At 38.9% G+C, this 19151-nt stretch overlaps 1 protein-coding gene across 7 annotated transcripts in view; it reads right to left on the bottom strand.

Moving 5' to 3' along the window:
- Nucleotides 1–5847: 5847 nt before the first annotated feature.
- The window catches only part of LOC146570116 (transcription factor SOX-6-like), a 102993-nt gene continuing 89689 nt past the window's right edge, over nucleotides 5848–19151 (bottom strand). For all 7 annotated transcript variants that reach the window (XM_085282954.1, XM_085282955.1, XM_085282957.1 and 4 more), the window contains 4 exons: nucleotides 14481–14589; nucleotides 13396–13566; nucleotides 11737–11950; nucleotides 5848–8785 (listed from right to left, as the gene is read on the bottom strand). In XM_085282954.1, the coding sequence (XP_085139080.1) occupies nucleotides 8437–8785; nucleotides 11737–11950; nucleotides 13396–13566; nucleotides 14481–14589 (843 nt within the window). In that variant the 3' untranslated portion in view covers nucleotides 5848–8436. The remainder of the gene's footprint in view (nucleotides 8786–11736; nucleotides 11951–13395; nucleotides 13567–14480; nucleotides 14590–19151) is intronic.

Here is a 19151-nt window from a genome sequence, read left to right as displayed (position 1 = left end):
TGGTTATAATTGACCAACATCAGGGAATTTGACTGAAATACTTTGCTGTTTGCTTTTCGGCTCAATTCAAATGCACTTATATATCTCCAAATCAGAACAACACTCGCCTCAAGGTGCTTTATGTTGTAAAGTAAAGACCCTACAACAATATATTTGAAAATAAATAAGAGGTGTTAACAGGTACACTAAAGCTACTAGCTGAGGACATATTATTGTAAAAATACGTTCTGTCATGCATTTAAGTGCACTTAAACTGTAATTATGAGGCAGATCGCTCACATTTTTATGCTTCCAAAGTATATAAATAACAGAACATAATGATATAAAGAGACAGAAATGAGCAGTGTGATCCATATTCAACTTTGTAACTGTAAGAGCTTTTCAAATGAAAGCTTTCTTTATTTCACTGTTTAAAAGAATCTGGTATTGATCAAAAGTGCTACACTGATAGTTCATATAGGTAATGTAATTCAGTGTTGTACCACATGTATATGATCACATGAAATAGAACTTCAATTGTAGTAGAAAACAGAGTAAAGGCCATTAAAACAATAACTCTGGCCAATATCAGGAAGATGCTACCCTTTCTTATGTGCAGCATAAAGCAGCGGATTTGTCCTCACTCCTAAAAATATTGGTTTAGTGAGAATACAGCCTAAGTAGAGCGTGCAAGAACTCGCAAGAACAGAAATATTTACATGCTAATAAGACAACTTCAGCTCTTTGTAGCCTTCTGCACAGACAGCACGCTAATGCAAAAGTAGCAACAAAAAACCCTAGGATGTTAAAGTCATTCTGTGAAATGAAATAACATACTGATTACTTTTAAGAAAAGTAATTGGTTATGTGTAACACATTACCTTTGTTGAGTAACAACAGCAAAACTGAGTAGAGTGATGTAATTCTGTTGTGAATACTTGTTTAGGCTAAGGCAGGGTGGATGGCAGAGGCTCCATAGCTCATTAGCACAACTGTCTGATTCTTAAAATCAGCAAATACTTTTTCAGTATTTGACCAAAACCACAGTTAATTTTTCTCAAATGTTCACCAAGTGCTTATGGCCTTGTGATATATCTCCCACTGCCACAGTATTTTCACAATTGTCAAAACAGTATTTCCAGAATTGTCAAAACAGTTTCACCACAAACTCCATTTAATGGCTGTTCTGAAGTTTTTGATCCTATCACTGTATCTTCAGTGGATGGAGCAGCTTAGATGTCATGGAATTATCGATTTTTCTAAGCACTTAAAGGCAACTCTAGAGAAGAATGTCTGCATTTGGATGATTCACTAGAACCTCAGACTATTTTGTTTTCTAACATTTGTAATGTCATTGCTCGGATTCTGTAACAGCATTTGCGGAATAACTTGAGGGTAGAGATAGCTTGAAGTTATGGCACATAAAATATCATTAGGGAATAGTTAGGTTTGGGTAAGTCAAGGCTGGTTTTTATGCTTTGGCTCTGTGGTCTTACGTGTTATTTAGTTTCAAGGTACCCAAAAAGTGAGTGACCTGTAAGCAGTGTAGAAACAGATGAAGCTACTGTGATACCTGCTGTATGTATTCTCTCCAGACACAGAAGGTTTGAGAAAGACATCACAATATGATTGATAAAATCGTGAAGCTAAGTGATACCAAACTCCTGTATTAAAGTTGGTCTGTACACCACCCCAGCTTCCACACCCTTGTAATGTGCATTATTACATAAAAAGAAGAGTACATCCTGCAGTATTGAATGATGGCATTGGGCCTAAATGTTATAACGCAACAGGCATTGGCCAGTATACGCATATAAACGCTTGAGATGAAAAGCTTTGCGGCAGAGAACAAAAAAGGTTGAGGGGTCAAAACTCTTGAGACTGAGTGAGAAAATCAAAAGCAGGAGGCAAATATGGAATCTACAATGGAAGAGATTAAAATATGACTATAATAACTGGAAATGTTATGTTAAGTGAGAGATTTTATCCATAAGACTTTTCTTTTCCAATGTTGGTTCCTTGTAGGATAAATGGTTGGTAACTTGTCCTTCAAACAGTTTTGATATGTTTGTGTGTACTCACAATCAAACACATCGGTCTTTACAAAGTACATGTGACATGCTCAGAAATGTCAATGAGTCCTTCCACTCTATAACTGCTTCTACTGTCTTTATCTGTGAAGGGAGCACAAAAGGGAATGTGATTGTAAAATCAGTAGAAAGGATTATGGCGGGTCAAATGAGGGGAGGACTAGCTACAATGGCATTCTTTACCTCCTCATGGTCGCGCACAGTTCCACTCATCAAGGCTGCAGCCGTGTCTTTGAGTCAAACAATCCAGCTGCTTTCATGCTGGCATTTTTTGTTAAACATATAATATTTAATTAGCGGACTAATGCACTTAAAAAGACCCAAGGACTTTGGATCAAAAAGAAAAAAATTGGCCTTTTGTCCATTGCCTATTTTCCTGAAAAAGTGCTGTAGATTTTTTCTTTCACTTTTAATTGCATTAAAAAAAGAAGTATATGCCTTTATGCAATGTTTCAAAGACATAGAAACCAGGAAAAAAAAACCCGTGAAAGCAATTCCTTTCAAAGGGCTTTTTTGTATGATTCTTTTTTATTCAGACATTGCATTTAGATTTTTGGTTATTGTTAAAGGACTGACAAGGCTGTTGACCCTTGGAATTCTAATAAGTACCCAGTTTGCAATTGTAATCAACTTACATTAGCAACAATATACTCAAGGGAAGGTTTTACTATAAATTCACTTGTTATACATGTTACATACAATGCACAACGCATGCTTTTTGTTCCTATATTATATAGAGTGCTGTCACTTTCTCAGTTCCATTTCTAAATTCACAAAGTCAAACCTTCTCCTGTTTTTTTTCAAAACACATGAGCCACGTCACCAACTATTCAGTATAGCAAGTTCAAAACTAAAGGCATTTCCATCAACCCCAGCTGTTCATTTTTTTCTACCAGTTTGCAAACTGTGTGCTAACAGGCTAACTCGAAAAGCTGTCTCTTAGCGTTTAGAAACCCTCATTATTTAATCAATTAGGTTGCAGCTCCCTTGTTCACAAAAAGTTATATTTTAAAGAGTAATGTGAGAAAAGTATAAAAATCTTATTGCTCCTTCATCTATGACTTCCACTTTCCCAGTTAGTTTATCAGCTCAGTTGCTCATTTGAAGTGTTGTTAAATACCGCCTTATGTCCATTTGTATATTAGGGCCCCAATTAGGATCCAAAAGAAGTATAACACAGGGCATTGGGTTTGATGAGTAACTACCTCAGTTTCTCAGTGAAGAACCATAGCTGACCATGATAAGCTTCAAAAAGAGATAATCTCATGAAGGGTATGACCATCTTCTTTATACAGTCTGTGATTTTCCATCAAGACCTACAAGACAGCAGACGTCTGAAAAAGTGTGGAATTTGTGTGTTTTGTGCATGTGGAAATAATTTAAATGTAACAGTAAAGTGCAAGCATATATAGACTATAAACTTTCATTTGTGTCAAATTTAGGGGAGGAAGCCGTGTTTCTGCCCCAAATACCCAGAAATATTTAACTTTATTAAGAGATTTAAAAAAATATATTTTAAACTGTTTTTGTTTTGTATTGTTTTTCAGTTGGGAAAATAAAACCTCTGGTGTATGTAAAAGCAAAGGCTTGTTTTAGATATCATATTCACGTGACCATACAACTAACTACACCACTGCGCTGCATTAGGTGGCGGAAATGCAAGAGATCAAAAGCCAGGCAATATCACAAAAACAGTGAGCATGGAGAAGATTCAAGCTGTGCTCTTGTTGATTGTAATTTTTTTTTATGCTATTCTTGAGTTATTTAAAGCTTCTTAAATCTAAACACTTCAACAGAATTTTACAAGCTACAGCAGAGAAATAACATGAGAGAGATAAAATACTCGACTCGGAAATGTTCATGGCTGCAAACCAAACCCAAGTGCACCTGAACTTTCAGAGAAAACAACTTTCCCCCTGACAAGGAATTTTTCTTGGGGGGCGTCCTCTTTTTGCCAAAAAGTGCAGTGGAAATATACCGAGTTGCTACAAATACTTGTAGTCCATGAGGAAAGTTTTTGCAGGGAAAACGCTGCTGCCTAATTTCACAATGTAGTTAAAAGAACAGTTAGGAAAAAACAACCTCTAAATCATACGTAGACTTCTAGACGACTTTTTACCTGATACATCACACAAGTGGCACCCGTTGTGAAACATGATCAACTCGACAGGAGTGAAAGGGTCAATTAGTCTCCTTTAAATCAAAAGCATTTCAATGATTAAGCATCATGAGCTCAAAGAGGATGTAGTGTGCTGCAGCACCGTGACCATTCTGTGTGCTTTAATGAGTAGTGGAGCCTCAATGATCATAAACGGGCTGGCTTTGATGCCTCATTGAAAGAGCCTCTCCAACACGTCTGAAGGGGGCTCCTCCTTTGTAATAACAATTTATAATTCTCTTGATCTAAATGCCCAATTGGTGGGGAGAGGGGAAAAAGAAAGGATGTGGTTCTTTCTAGTCTTCAAGACGGTTTTTAAAAATCAAAAAGTGAATTTGCCTAGAGGGCCCAACCAAGACCAGGTTTCCATGAAGAAAGCATCTCAATATGTCTCATCATCCCCCACACACGAAACCTATGAGAAAAGAAAGGTAAATTCAAAGTCTATAATCACAGACTTTAAGTTTACTAATAAGTACATTTCTGCCTTATATGAAAGAAACGGTTGCCAACGTTATTAGCCAAGGTGTAGAGCTTTACTGCAAAACATTTAGTTTTCTTTTGGTGTGTGGCTGTCAAGTCATTTTAGTTATGTCCATGAAGTTCTTTGATTGATATAGTACAACTGATCCTGTTATGGAGGACACAGTTTGTGCAAATGACCATAAAATATATCACTGCAACCCACTGTTGCTAGTTGTGCATTTAGCTACCAGTAGCTACAACAACTGGGAAAAGTTAATGGAAACAGAGGATTACATCATTTTCCTTCAGGGATGAAATGTTAAGGGATAAATAAGTTTGTATACATTACTGCAGGAATGTACTTGAAATTATAACTGTGCTGTAACAAGCTACACTAACCTTTGTTGAGGTGCTGAAAGCTTCGCTTATGCTCACACCAACTGTGCACATACGCCCAAAAAAAACCCTGTCAACTTGAAAACAACTAAATGTTCATCTTGAAGAAAGGAAAAAGGAAATGTAAGTTATGATGACTCGTTTAAAAAGCTTAGCATGGCAACAGTGCAAGTATGATTTCAAACACCCCTCCCAACTAAACGCTATAGCATAGCACACACACACATGCTCACAAAGGAGTGTGTGACAAACTTGCCGGCGCCCCTTGCTGGGTGACGCTACAGTTGATTTGGGAATTACAATTAGATTTATGATGTGGCTGCATATGGCTAAGCTCTCTGTTTCTCTCTCTGAAATGCTGGGATTGGCTGCAGCGAGCACCGGCGCCGTGCCGTATACACCACAGCACAGTCAGAATGTGTGGCGTTACCTCACACACGCACGCACGCACAATGGAACAATAGGCCACATTTACCGTAATGGGCCACCAAAATATAAAGAGCGAGTGGAATAGCTCAACTTTGGAAACAGACAGCCTTGTGTTGGAAATTATTAGATCCCTGGAAAGTAAGGGTACTATTTAGAGCAATGGAAATAAAAATTCATGCAGCACTACCTGTAAAGTTGTGCGCATCGCTTTCATACACAGAACACAATATGTTGGTGGGGGGTTTTCTGCAAATGAACAATTTTACAAAGCATTCAAAAATATTTTTCCCACCCAAAATTAAATACATGAAAAAAATAAAAGCAAAAATCTCAAGTCTTTACTTTTTTTTATTTATATATATTTTTTGATTGTCTTTCTCACCAAGTTGTACTGACACTTTTTAGAGCCAAAGCTGGCTAATAAATACAATGAAATGTTAAAATGCACAATTGGATTTCAAATACAATACTCATCACAAAAAAAAAAATGTGTGTGACCAGGAAATGCTATGTTCTTCCTCTGCGGGTCACAACTGACGAGAGCATGAGGTTACCTTTCCAAAGAGATCAGAGGCGATGAGACCCCTTCAGGTGATACTAGAGCTGCGGCAACAAGATCTGCTTAAATAAATGAAATGCTTCCAAAGAAATGGCAATTTACTGGTGCCTCGCATGTACCAGGCTTCAAAAATGTGACTTTTAACTGACTAATATATCATGTTTAAAAATCAAACAACAACTTCACATTAGTCAATACTAAAAAACAAAAACAAACAAAAAAACAGATTCATATCCAGTGCTTAGGATGTGTATGAGACTAACAGAAATGTCTATGCACGAGGCTTTTTTTTATGTAACACAAGCAAAATCAGTGTTCAGTCCCAGCTTGTGAAGCATTTTCCAAGTAAAAACCGCCAGATATGGTCGTGAAGAGAAATTTGGGATCAAGATGACCGAAGCAGCTGAACAGAGCACCCAGAAACCACCCGAGGTCACACGTTTTAAGAATGGAAACATTAAAAATTTCAGAGAATGCTTTGAAAAGAGTAAAACTAAGATTCGTCTGCAGAGACATTTGAGTAAAACAGAGACTCATCTTCAGATGAGTGGAAAAACTTGTGTGCTCTGACTGGGGCGGTGGTTACTGAGAGGCAGACTGGTTAAGCACCTTTCCCCTTCGCTAATGTTCTCTTAATAATTTGCTCATGTTCAAAATACAAATGCAGTGTAGAAAAAAAGGTACCCTTTTGAAACAGCAGACCTATTAAACCCATTTTCTATATAAATAATTTTTTAAAACACAAGTTTGGCATATATTTCCAACATAATGCTAAGAAGACATTTAAAAATTAACAAGCTAATAAAAGAAGTAATATTTGTTACATTTTTGTACCAATGCTAAACACAATACAGTGAAGGGATTTATGATATTACAATTTCTTATCCTACAGTAGGGTCATCCAGGGGTGCACCTTCATCTTCCTATTCCAACTGAATGAACAGATTCAAAGGTTCACTTTTAAGACTAGGGGGATTCCTAAAGTGATATTAAGATAAAGGCTACCTTTACCTTTAGCCTGATTTAAAGGGACAGAAACATTTCTAATACTGCACTGCACTTAATGCATTTGGCCTCAAAGAACATTGGGCAGTGTGGTTTATGGAAGCACTAGTGCAGTGGAATAAAGGAATAGGCGCCTTCGATGCTGCTCTTCTAACTACGTCTCAGAGCCATAGGGTCTGCCAGAGAACGACATTCTGTGTGTGTGTGTGTGTGATTAAGCAAGTGTGATGAAAAAAATAACCTCCCTGAGCACTGTTTGTGTTTGGGCCAGGAGGGGAGCCAGCAGTTGATGAGTAGGAACCCACTTCATCAAATAGAAAAAATTGATTGTATAAGACTTTTGCAGCATTGGAAATTAAGACTACAACATCCCGAGTGAATGTGAATGTTTGGCACATTTGAAGAAAATCTGTACAATTTATGGGTACTTACTTACTTATTTAATAATAATAATAATAATAATAATAATAATAATAATAATGTAAGGGAATTTGCTCCCTTTATTTCATTGACAGTCTGAAAAGTCCTACCACTCTTTTTGTATGAAAACAAACAAAACAAATAACACATTCACAAGCTGGCACATCATACCTGAGCTGGGATATTTTTAAAAAAGAAACAGTAATGTAAGGTAAGCAGTTTGTCAGAAAAAAAAGTGTGTAGCAAAGAAATCGTAAGAAACAAAAGTAAGACTATAAGGTTACAAGAGCTAGGATTTATATTAAAAACTTTCCAAATTTCAAGTTCCGACAGTCTAGAGTTTGTACAGGCAGTGACCTGTCAGAAAAGAAGTCTATAGAACAAAAAAGCAAAAAGGAAAAAAAAGACAAAAAGTAAATACATAACAATGAAAACTAAATCACTCCTTAAACATTTAAGACCAAATAGCTGTTGAAGACCGATTCCTAATTCTTCGACATCCATGCATGCCCTTTCACAAACTACACAGCAATGTGTTCGTCGCTCGTTTGTTCTTTGTCCCATTCTCTCTCATCCTCTGTTGTCTAACTCTTTTTTTTCTCTCGCTCCTGTTAAGATTGTCAAAGTAGAGGAAAGTGAAGTTCACTGTCAGCTGGACATCTGAAGATTGATCAGACTGTGTTCTTGGGTCACGTTTTTCCTATTCCTTCGTTTTTCCATTTCTTCAAATGGGCGTCCATCAAAGATACTATCCCAGAACTTTCTGAGCATGTCTGAGCTGATTTGAAATCCTGTTGGGGCATGCTCGGTGCATGACGCAACATGTCCTGAAAAGTTAAACTGAAGGTCTCAGTAATAAAATGTCTTTTTAAGAAATGTCTCTGACTATAATGGGAGTTGTTCTCTTTTTTTTACATCTGACACCCTGAGCTTACTCAGTTGGCACTGACAGCCTCATGTGTCTCGTGGTCGCTGCTATAGTCTGACTTGGGCTCATCCTCAAAGTCCTCATACATGTCCATGTCATTGTCTCCATTATTGGGGTCGCTGGGCAGATCCAAGGCTCCGATCACACTGCCATTGCTGCCTCCTCCACTGCCAGGCTCAGACTTTACACCGTACGTGCTCTGAATGACGGGGATGGCAGGATCAGGACTGGCCGAGTTGCTGGAGCAGTCTGAGGTCAGATGTGGGGATGGTGTAGCTGCTGTTGCCATACTTATGGCACCCGGGTAAACTCCTACACTTCCAGGACTGTTGCCCAGAGAAATGGGTGGCTGAGGCCTGAGTATGAAGGAAAGAAGATAAGGAAGAATTATATTATTTACACAACATAAAATGATCGAAAAGCTTTGTAACTTTTACAGTGTGATTTAAGTCTAGCAGCAATGCTGGAAGCAGTCGAAAGGTGCACAAGGAGATGACCTTGAAGGGGAGATTAGTTCAATTAAAAAAAATGTATTTATTCATTTAAGTCTCAGCAAGCATGATCCAAAAATTACAACGTTGAAGAATGTTAGAAATGATTGTCACTTCATAATGAATGATTGGTCCTTTGAAGTTAAAGAAAAGACACTACGTCCCCGAGCCGCTGAACATCACAAGAAGGTCTACTTGTAAACTTCTAGCTGACTGATAGAGATCCATTTGTATTCTTCTGGGAGGTCAAATATGGCAATGAATCCTTAAACCAATAAAAACTGACCTAACTCAGTGTTCAGAACAAAAACTTAGGAAAGAACCAGCTTTTAAAAACACACAATTTGTTAGACTGGCATAAAATAGTATTTTTGTACTAATAAGGTGATTCCCAAAGTAACGATATACTCCACAGTATGCTGTGTGCTCTTTAAAAATAAAATGGACAAGTGGAGAACAAAAACAGGCAGCAGATGGGCAGTATCTGCAAGTCTGAAAGATTTAAGAAATGGGGAAAAAAAAATCAGCCAAAGACCTGACACAGAACTTGGGAGATGTATCTGTTAAGCATTTTAGACAAAGGCTCATCTGTATGCATGCATGTTTGCTCATACGAATATTTTTCTGAACCTATTTCTCCATTTTCCCTGCAAAGTATAAAGAAACGGAATGGCTCAAGACCTTTGCACAGTTGTGTTTTGGTACAAGCTAGACAGATCAGACACTGATTCGTTAGCCTTTGAACAACATCTGTGAACAAAACATTTATTCTTAAGCCATTTAAGTTCAACCACAACGCTTTTCATCTGGCTGAGCATGTCCTAACATAGAGCTCTACCTGCCATATCACAGCAGCATTAGCATTGTAGATGGAATGGGGGTAAATGCACATCATTCAAACAGGCCCCTCAGGCTCCTCAAATGAACCGCATAAAGTGGGAAAATTACTGTCACCTTTTTCACCTAACAGTTTTCTCTCCTCTGTCTCCTGAAACAATTACTGCCGTGTGCTCTGACAGACTCATTTTCACATTAAGCATTTTAAAATAACACTGGTTTAGCAATCTGGAATGTGCCAGAAACTAGTTGTGTACTGGCTCCTGTAGATGTTTGATTTAGCAACAATTGAAAACCCAGGCCTGGAGAATCTAAGCTTTCCTGCTTAGCGTACTTGACCACACACAGTAAATGTGGCATTCATCCTGTGACGTGTGCCTTGCGCTCATTCCCTCTCGAGCATGTGCTTACATTTCATATTCCACTGTGTCTGTCTGTGTCCAATTTCACTGCCCACAAGCGCCCAGCATTGTCCTAATTTAATAAATGACAAGCTATTAAAAACCGCTCCTATTCAAAGCTGTGGCCTCTGGTAAATCCATCTCACTCATAGGCCACTGTGATGGCTTTAAACACATCCATGACTGGTTCCCATTAAGACAATGCCACTGTTTTTCCCCTTGCTGCACCGACTGCAGTTGAAAAAAAATATATCAAGCTCTTCAGCAAATGTTTAAGAGCTTTAGCAGATAGAACCACAAGAGGTTCCCAACCTTTCATAAAGGGCCCATAAACCTTGATGATCACTCCACTAACGTTAAACAAATGGACGCGGCTAAGAATTCTTTTCTATTCAAACTGAGACATATTAAGGAGGGGAAAAAGACCTCTCGTGAAATGCAAAGTTGGTTTTAATATATTTCTATACAATCAAATAAACTCAAAGAAGATAGATAAAATTACAAAATGATAAATTGTCTTTTTTTTCCTTTTTACTTGGACATATTTGGGGAGAGATGTCTGCTGGATTGAGAGACGACTTTATCGAAGGCCACAGGTCCATTGTAAATGACTCAAATACATCTAGAGTTAGACACAAAGACTGTCTGTTATCCAAGGCTTAATATCGTCAATGGCTTGTGGTTCTTGATGCAAATGGACCTCTTTAAAGTTTTAATCTCTCAGTTTTAATCAGTCATAATATACACTCTAATGAAGATGTAACAGTGTGAAATAACCCTGCAACCATGCCAGCATTCCTGTCCAAATAATGGCCCAGTATTAGGTCACGAGGTCAAGCTAAATAGTGACATGACATGGCTTAACCTATTTAGGATTATAGGACTGAAGAAGTACCACCGACAAAGTCCACAGGGCTTCAAACAACAATCAGTCTATGAGAAACACCACCATGTTAAATTATGTGGTTTAACTTCAGTTTACAGGGCAATTTTCTTCAAATAAGCATCAAATCACACTGTTATAAAGAAAAGTTATGTCAAATTATACTATCACTGTTATAAAATCTAAGTTCAACATAATTTGGTATAATGCTGTCTAATATATTTTGGATCAAATGACACTAATTGCATTTCCTAGTCAAGTCATAATTCACACATCGTTTAATTAGAGTACGAGTGCATTTGTGTGCTGTTTTATTAAATGTCTCTCAAAATATGGTTTGTTACATCTTACTAGTGCTCCATAAAATAAAGTGTGACCCACACAGCTCTCCTCTGAGCAGCACTGAATGCTGCATGACCCTGAGGGTGCCAACAATGCCAGAACCTTTTCACCACCTCAATTCATACCAGTCACTCAGAAAGAAGAAAATCTCTTCAGTGAGAGAAGGTTCACTTTTGACATGTTTAAGTATTTCAGGAATTTAAATCACAATTACACAGTACTGCCATCTGAAGGTCCTTCCATGAAAAAAAAAACTAATTCGAAATTCAGTTCTAAAACCACGTAACTCGCCGACACGCTGCAGCTTTCCTTCAAACTCGTGCGATTACTCACTTTTTCAGCTTTGTACTCACCCCACAAAGAACTGCCTCATTTCCTGACGTCGTGAACGCATCATCTGCTTGTACTCCCCGATGCGTAGCTTCTTGCCATCAATGATGCAGGTTCTCTTGGGCCGTGGCTTGTACTTGTAGTTGGGATATTTCTCCAAGTGGATCTTGCTTAAGCGGGCCTGCTCCTCGTAATATGGCTGCTTTTCCTGGTTTGTCATGGCTTTCCAGCGAGAGCCTAGAGCAAAAAAAAAATTTAAAAAGCAATTGACACTTTAACTTAGGTTATATTTAAATATTTTAGTGTTACTAGTTAAGAGGGTGACTGAATTTAAATATCTGCACATTACCAAATTTTAGTGAGTGACTAACATGGTTTCAGTGAGTTTTTTCAAAATAGTTTCAGTGTGTGGTGAATCAAAGCTTTTCATAAAATTCCTGCAAAGCAAACATACTGTCACAGCTACATTATTCAGTCACACAAAAGAAGCACCGCTTTGACAATTCTGGTTTCTTCCCGAGGTTGGATGCCTTCCTGTGAGCAGGCTCCATTGAGTGTTTAGCCTAGAAGGCTGTTTAAAACCAGGAGTGGATTACACTCTGCTTCGCTCAGGAAGAATGATACATTGTGTATGGCTTGTTTTCCTCGGTAAGAGGACCTTCTGAGCAAGTGAACAGGGCCATTACTGCGGGAACGCAGCACATCTGTGAAGCACTTTGACAGCTGATTATACACACTCTTCCTTGCTCTTCTGTTTATCGAGGTTTATCACAAACTCTTCTTGTACTTTTGTGACACAGGAAACACAGAAACGTTTTTCTTTCTTTTTTTTAAACTTGCCACCCACCTACTCCCTTAAGTCCAGCTGTGTTATTATTTTAGAGATGGATGCATTGTATACATACAGTCATATACACACTCATAATTCCACTTTTCCTTCTCGTCTTGTCACTGAACCCTAATAAAAATCCAGCAGGAGCGCGCGATTAGGCAATGTACTTAATCAAATGATTTTCCCCTGTAATATGTTTCCACTGTAATAACAAAAACAAAGAAAAAAAAAGCACTTTTGAAAGCACAAAGATTAATCGTCTAAATTCAGGATGCATGTTAAGAGCACAAAACATCCATTTAACACAGATCCACCTTAGAAAAAGCAATTCATTCACAATTCTCAGAAGTAGCATTTACGGCATTCAGCAAGCCTCAAGCTCACTTGAACTCTGCATTGTACGGTAGAAGTCTTAAGAACATTTCAGGAACAACCGTTATGCTCAGCATCATGTGAATGGATATCTGTGTTGAGGAGGTATTTTAACTGAATGCATCCATCACACTAGTCAGGCTGACACAGGGGAGCTCTGTGTGTGGAGTGTTCCAGGCTGAAAAACACACTAGTCATTCTTACAGTACCCACTTGACGGTAAGAAACCCTGTGAACTGCATATAGCGGTAGGGTAACCTAATGAGCAGACAAGCTGACCTTAAACAAATCTGCCGTGTCACTTTACAGTCACTTAGAAAAAGAAAATAAAAAATTAAAGCAAACACTGGCGTATTCTTTTGTACAAAATTTAAAGGAAAGCAAAAGTACTTCGCCCTTACAACACCAGAACAACATATCGCCACAACACTGAGGTTTAGCTTTCTCACTCATCAAACATAAACCCGCAAAATCTCACCAAGGATCTTGCTGATGTTGGAGTTGTGCATGTCGGGGAAAGTCTGCAGGATCTTCCTCCTCTCATCTTTGGCCCACACCATGAAAGCGTTCATGGGCCTCTTAATGTGGGGCTCGCTGTTGTTCCTGCCTCGTGCCTCTCTGAACACCCGTGCCTCTGCGATGTTACTCCCTAAAAAAAAAGAGATCACTTTTGCTGTATGTTCACCATTAACGAGTTAGCTGTTCATACTTTCACACTTCAAATGCAGTGTATAACAAGGTGCCTGCTTCTTTGACTGAGGCACTTTTCTGTCTTCTTGGAAAGCGTAGCAAAGGTTTGGTGGAGTATTGCGGGCATAGTGTCCTTCATATCATTCCTACACACAAACACACGTGAACTTTGCACATTATGCTTAGTTTGCTTCCTCGTGATATTATCTCAGTGCTTAAGCTCCTGTGTTTACTCCTCTGACTCTAAACTAAACCACGATGAGCACTCCTTGGTGCCTGTAAACAGAATGGCTTTATGACAAACAGGTGTGCTTGAAAAAAATCAGAAAGACAACATTACAAGGAAGTACTTTAAAAGAGCGCGTTTAATGACTACATTTAATTCATAGTACGTAAAAATCAGCTCTTGTGACCGATTCATAATTATCTCTGTGACCATTCGCTACAGAAAACTTACTGCCCATTTTTGGTTTGCATACTAGGACTGGGTCACAAAAACTAGTGAAAAACATGAAGACAATTCATCCTCTTTTCCTACACTTGCAGTAATATTGACATTTTCAAGTGAGCAGAATGTTCACCGTAGTGTCCTGACGTCCAAGATAAATATTTGTATTTTCTGAATACCTGCATTTGTGAGCTTTCTGGTAGATGACTTATTGAGTATTAGTCTTAGTAGGAAGGCCCACAGAGGCCTCTTCTACATTTAACCATGTGAGTTACTGTCACTGGTATCAGTTTTATCTGAACAGGATGTGACTCGCACTCTATTTCTGAAAAAAAAACAACAAAAAAAAACATGCCATTTTGCATGCCAGTAGTCAGAAATGTAGGTAAAAGAGTAGCAACGGGGTAAGAGACAGAGGAACATACCATCTAAATCTTCTGGTCTTGTCAGGTCAATGACTCGATGAACCATCTTCCCAGCATCCTCTCCGAGCTTCCCCAGGTGCTGGCTCAGTGTCTCATAGTGCAGCCGCTCCTACAGTAGAAAAGAAAAAAAGGAGTGGTAAAGTCTGAGGAATACTTTAAAAGCTGCAATTCTTTACTCTGCATTCAGTTATTATTATTTAACCCAGGGGTCGGCAACCCTAGGCACGCATGCCAGGGTTAACTGATGGCACGACCATAGCTGGACTGGCCATCGGGCATACTGAGCATTTGATCGGTGGGCTGGTGGTGATTTTTCGTTTTTATGGGCCGATGATTTTTTGTTGTTGTTGTTTTTTCGTAAAGGTATAAACAATGAAAGGTGGTGGATTGGCCAAATGCTGGTCGGTGTGTAAAAATAACTCAGTTATTTGGTGGTGGCTGTGGCGGAGCTTCCACAGATTCAGTAACATTAGCAAGTGGTGGAGGCCAGCAGGTGGATGAGAGAAAGGGGAGGCAGGAGGAGAGCCCCGAGGCAGCCGCCGAGTGTCAGGTGAACTGAACTTCAGGTAAGAAGTTAAGACCTGCAGTCTGTCTGGGTCAGATATAAACCAAGTTTAGGTGGAGTTTATTTTCGTTGTGCTGACTTTTTACCGTCAGTTACAATAACTCATACTGCGTACTAGCTAGCATGACAGAGTTTATATACAGCTGGGTGGGTGCTTTGATGTTATTGATAGTGAACTTTATTTTATTCATAAGGTTAGTTAGTAGAGTTGCCAACCGTCCCCTAAAAAGAAGGAATCGTCTCGTATTCAGAGAAAATTTTACGCGTTTCGTGTTGAGGTGAAAAGAAACACAGTTTGTCCCGGACTTCAGCTAGAATGGAGAGACACAAAGCTGGAGTTATTCTGTCGTTATGCTGCACAGCTGCCTCTTCTTCTCTCATTCTCTCTCTCTCCCTCTCCTGTTGCTACTTCAATCATGAAACTGATCAATGATCAGCTGATCGGCTTTTCTCTCTTGTTTGTTTATCGTCCACTTTGCGCCAGAAAGAGGAAACCAGCAGATGTCGCGCTAAACAACAGCAGCACGTTTAAGCTTGATCAGCTGTTGTTAGAATTTATTTAATATTACTTTCTAGTATCAGCTGATGTTTGCTGGAGCCACAGCTGTAAAAGCTGCTGGTCATGATGTTGGTTTGGATATGTGATGAGAGGGAAACATGAAGATGAAACCAGGAGATGTCCTTACTGAATCATCAGAGCTGAACAGGTGATGGAGAAACAGGTTTACCTTTTAGTTAACATGAATGAGTTGAAGGGAAGTTGTGAACTGTTTCTGAGAGACAAATAACACCAGGATCCTTTTCTAAGTAGCTGACAGCTGGTAACTGTGCAGGGGTGGGTCTAGCAAAATGTTGCCAGGGGTCCATGTAGGGCATTAACAGGGAAAGGGGGGCACAAAGAAATACTTTCTTATTCTCATTTAAAATGTCTGGTTTTTATTAAATAATTATCTGAAGCTTACAATCAAAGTTTTTATCTGACGTAAAATGTATAAAAATCATACATATACCGACAAGACTGTACATCACTGTCACAACAGCGTTTGTTTTCATTCAAAGGCTTTATGGCTTTAATACCTGGTGGGCCGGTCTCTAGTCAAAATGCCCGGGCCGATTTTTTGTCCCAGTCCAGCCCTGGGCACGACAATCTGAGAAGGTGCATTAAAAAATACATGGCCGCGCCAGCAGTGCACATTGCAAATTAGTTCACATAGACACATTAGTTGTGCCGCTTCTTAATGACGGTATCTTAGCTAACAACCCAGAGTACCAGATTCAACTTGTAATTGGCTAAAAATCACTTCGCCTATCGGTGAGAAGGACGTTGTTAGCTTTCCACATTCCAACACTTCAGAAGCTTCAGGAGCTTTCCGCTCAGCACAGCATCAGCACCACGGAAATACAGAGATATATCTGTAGACTCGAGACAGAATTCACAATGCGTTTTCAGGACTTTCAGGTGTATGGACCAATGTTTCTTTTCTGATCAAACCAGAAAGCTTTAATGAGCAGCTAGATTTGTCTCGCATTAACTGGCTGAGTTAATGCCAGTTAATGCAACACTGAAGCAGCTGGAATCCACAGCTGTGCATGTTCATGGAGCTGCATTTTCACCTGCTGGACATCACTACCTGACAAGTTTAACTGTCTTCAGAACATTGCAGAGGCCTTATTGACAGTATTTGGCTCTACATATCTGTGTGAGGAGATTTTCTCTCACATTAGTGTCCACAGGTAGCCGTCTGAATGCTGGACACTCTGAGACCTGTGTCTCTGAGTGGGAGACCAGAGATCAGATTAACATGTGTATTATCAAACATGCCATATTGGCCCAGTTTATTTTTCTTATCATTGTTGTGAGGACACCATAAATAGCATTTGCATTTTCTGTTGTACAGTTCATTTGCTGTTATGGAGTTCTTGTTATGGATAAAAAGTGTCTTTTTTTTGTTTGTTTCAAAACAGCTGATAACTATTCGCTGATAGCTGCCAACATCTGTGAACAAATATAATTCTATAAAGTGGTTCTATATAGCAGAGGTGTGGACTCGAGTCACATGACTTGGACTCGAGTCAGACTCGAGTCATTAATTTTATGACTTTAGACTTGACTTGAAAAAATGTTCTAAGACTTGTGACTTGACTTGGACTTTTACACCAATGACTTGGGACTTGAATTGGACTTGAACCGATTTACTTGAAAAGACTTGATATTTCACCCCAAATATAAAATTTAACATGCATATTACATAGAGATTGAAAATGTGACGTCATTCAGGGGTAAACCGCAAAGGATTCTGGGAACTCGTGGCAAGAGGTACTAGCGCACGCAGGCTTTCAATTGAAATCAGTCACACAGCGATAAAAAGAAACACAAAAATGTCAAGAAGCCGTTGTATTATTAACTGCAATAGCCGGTCGCATGACAGCCACGGGAAGCCGACGGGTAAAGAGATCGGTTGTTATCGGATTACGTCGTGGAAGAGAAATTGTTCGAGCCATGTTTCCGAAGTAACAAAGACGCGACAGATGGCCTGGATTGCAGCCATTCAAAGATCAAATATAACGTCCCAGAACACTCCAGCTCACAGGTTAGTCTGCTCCAAGCATTCCCACAAAGGTCAGTGTTTAGTAGTTAATACGTCGTTTTTCTTAACATAATTGGTGATATAGGTTACAAGCAAGTCTGGCGCTGAACAGAAATTGTCGCGCTATGCTCCTTTATTTATTGTGCATAAATAGTGAATTGTCCTGACACAATATTGTGTTTCGCTTCTGTTATTATGGCACATTGACAAAAACATATACTTTTATTCACAGGATAAAACAGTTGTTTTTTGTATCACTAATTGCCCAGTACGATTACAACATACAGTATTATTGTCACTGCTACATTTGATCATTTGATCCAGAAATTATTTCCACTACTAATTAATTACCGTTGAGCTCAAAGGTCCTATTAATAAACGGTTAAGGAATGTGTATTTATGACGACGATTTGTGAGACTGGTAAACTTATGATATGTACGATGGTCTTTACTTTCTACACGGTGCGTTTCAAGGGCCTGCACCCATCCGGCGGTAAACTGTACCTGGGCTTGTTGCAGTGACCGGAAGTTACTAAACTTCATGAGTGTATGCACTCACTCCAAGAACCGTATGATTATAAATATGCATATAAATATGCTAAGATGAGATAGCTGACTTCATCTAACTAGCAAATGTTTTCCAGGCTACGTTGGTGATACAGTTTTTTTTAATATGTATGATATTTTTGTCATGCGATTTTAAAGCCGGTCCTACAAGCGCATCCAAGAATAACATGCAGCTTATCTCAGAACTGTCGGTGAAAATTATTCTTGGAGCTAGGTTTAATTGAGCTGCATTTTAAAGAGGTGCAATTTCACAATTTGTGTATATTTTCTAAGTTCACTATTTTGTCATGTGTTGAGAAAAACACAGATTTTAAAATTACATGGTCTAATATTTACATTTAGCATAACTGCAACATGCTTTTTTCATTTTTTTTTTAAAGACTCGAAAGGACTTGAAATTCAAAGTTTCAGACTTGTGACTTGACTCGGACTTTTACACCAGTGACTTGAGACTCGACTCTGACTTGCCTGACATTACTTGAGACTTGACTTGAGACTTGAGGATAAAGACTTGAGACTTACTTGAGACTTGCAAAACAATGACTTGGTCCCACCTCTGCTATATAGTGTGTAACCGTTAATATAGAGCGTTATTAAATTTATTGCTAATGCAGTCATATGGCACACTGACTTCTGAGGAAATTTTAGATGGCACTTGTCATCAGAAAGGTTGCCGACCCCTGATTTAACCACTAGATCAAGTTTCCTGCCATCTTTTGAATTGGGCAGCCATCGATGACTTTGATGGTAATGACAGTAAAATTAATTGCTGGGTTCAGCTAGCATAAAGGAAACGTCCAGCACTTTTAGCTTTACTTTTTTTAATGGAACCTGAACAAAAATAAGTGATGATGAGTTTTAATTCATGTAATAAACTAATAGGCAAGGCAGAACACCTCGAAGGCTGCACTTATCCTCAGTGACTTGCCCACCTTCCGTTATCATACGCTC

Source organism: Mchenga conophoros, linkage group LG7, assembly GCF_057382185.1.
Source record: "Mchenga conophoros isolate Kocher_MC1m ecotype Shallow Benthic linkage group LG7, M_conophoros_male_GT1.1, whole genome shotgun sequence".
NCBI lineage: Eukaryota > Metazoa > Chordata > Actinopteri > Cichliformes > Cichlidae > Mchenga > Mchenga conophoros.
The sequence above is the reverse complement of the archived record's forward strand: the minus strand, read 5'-3'. Positions and strand labels throughout refer to the sequence as shown.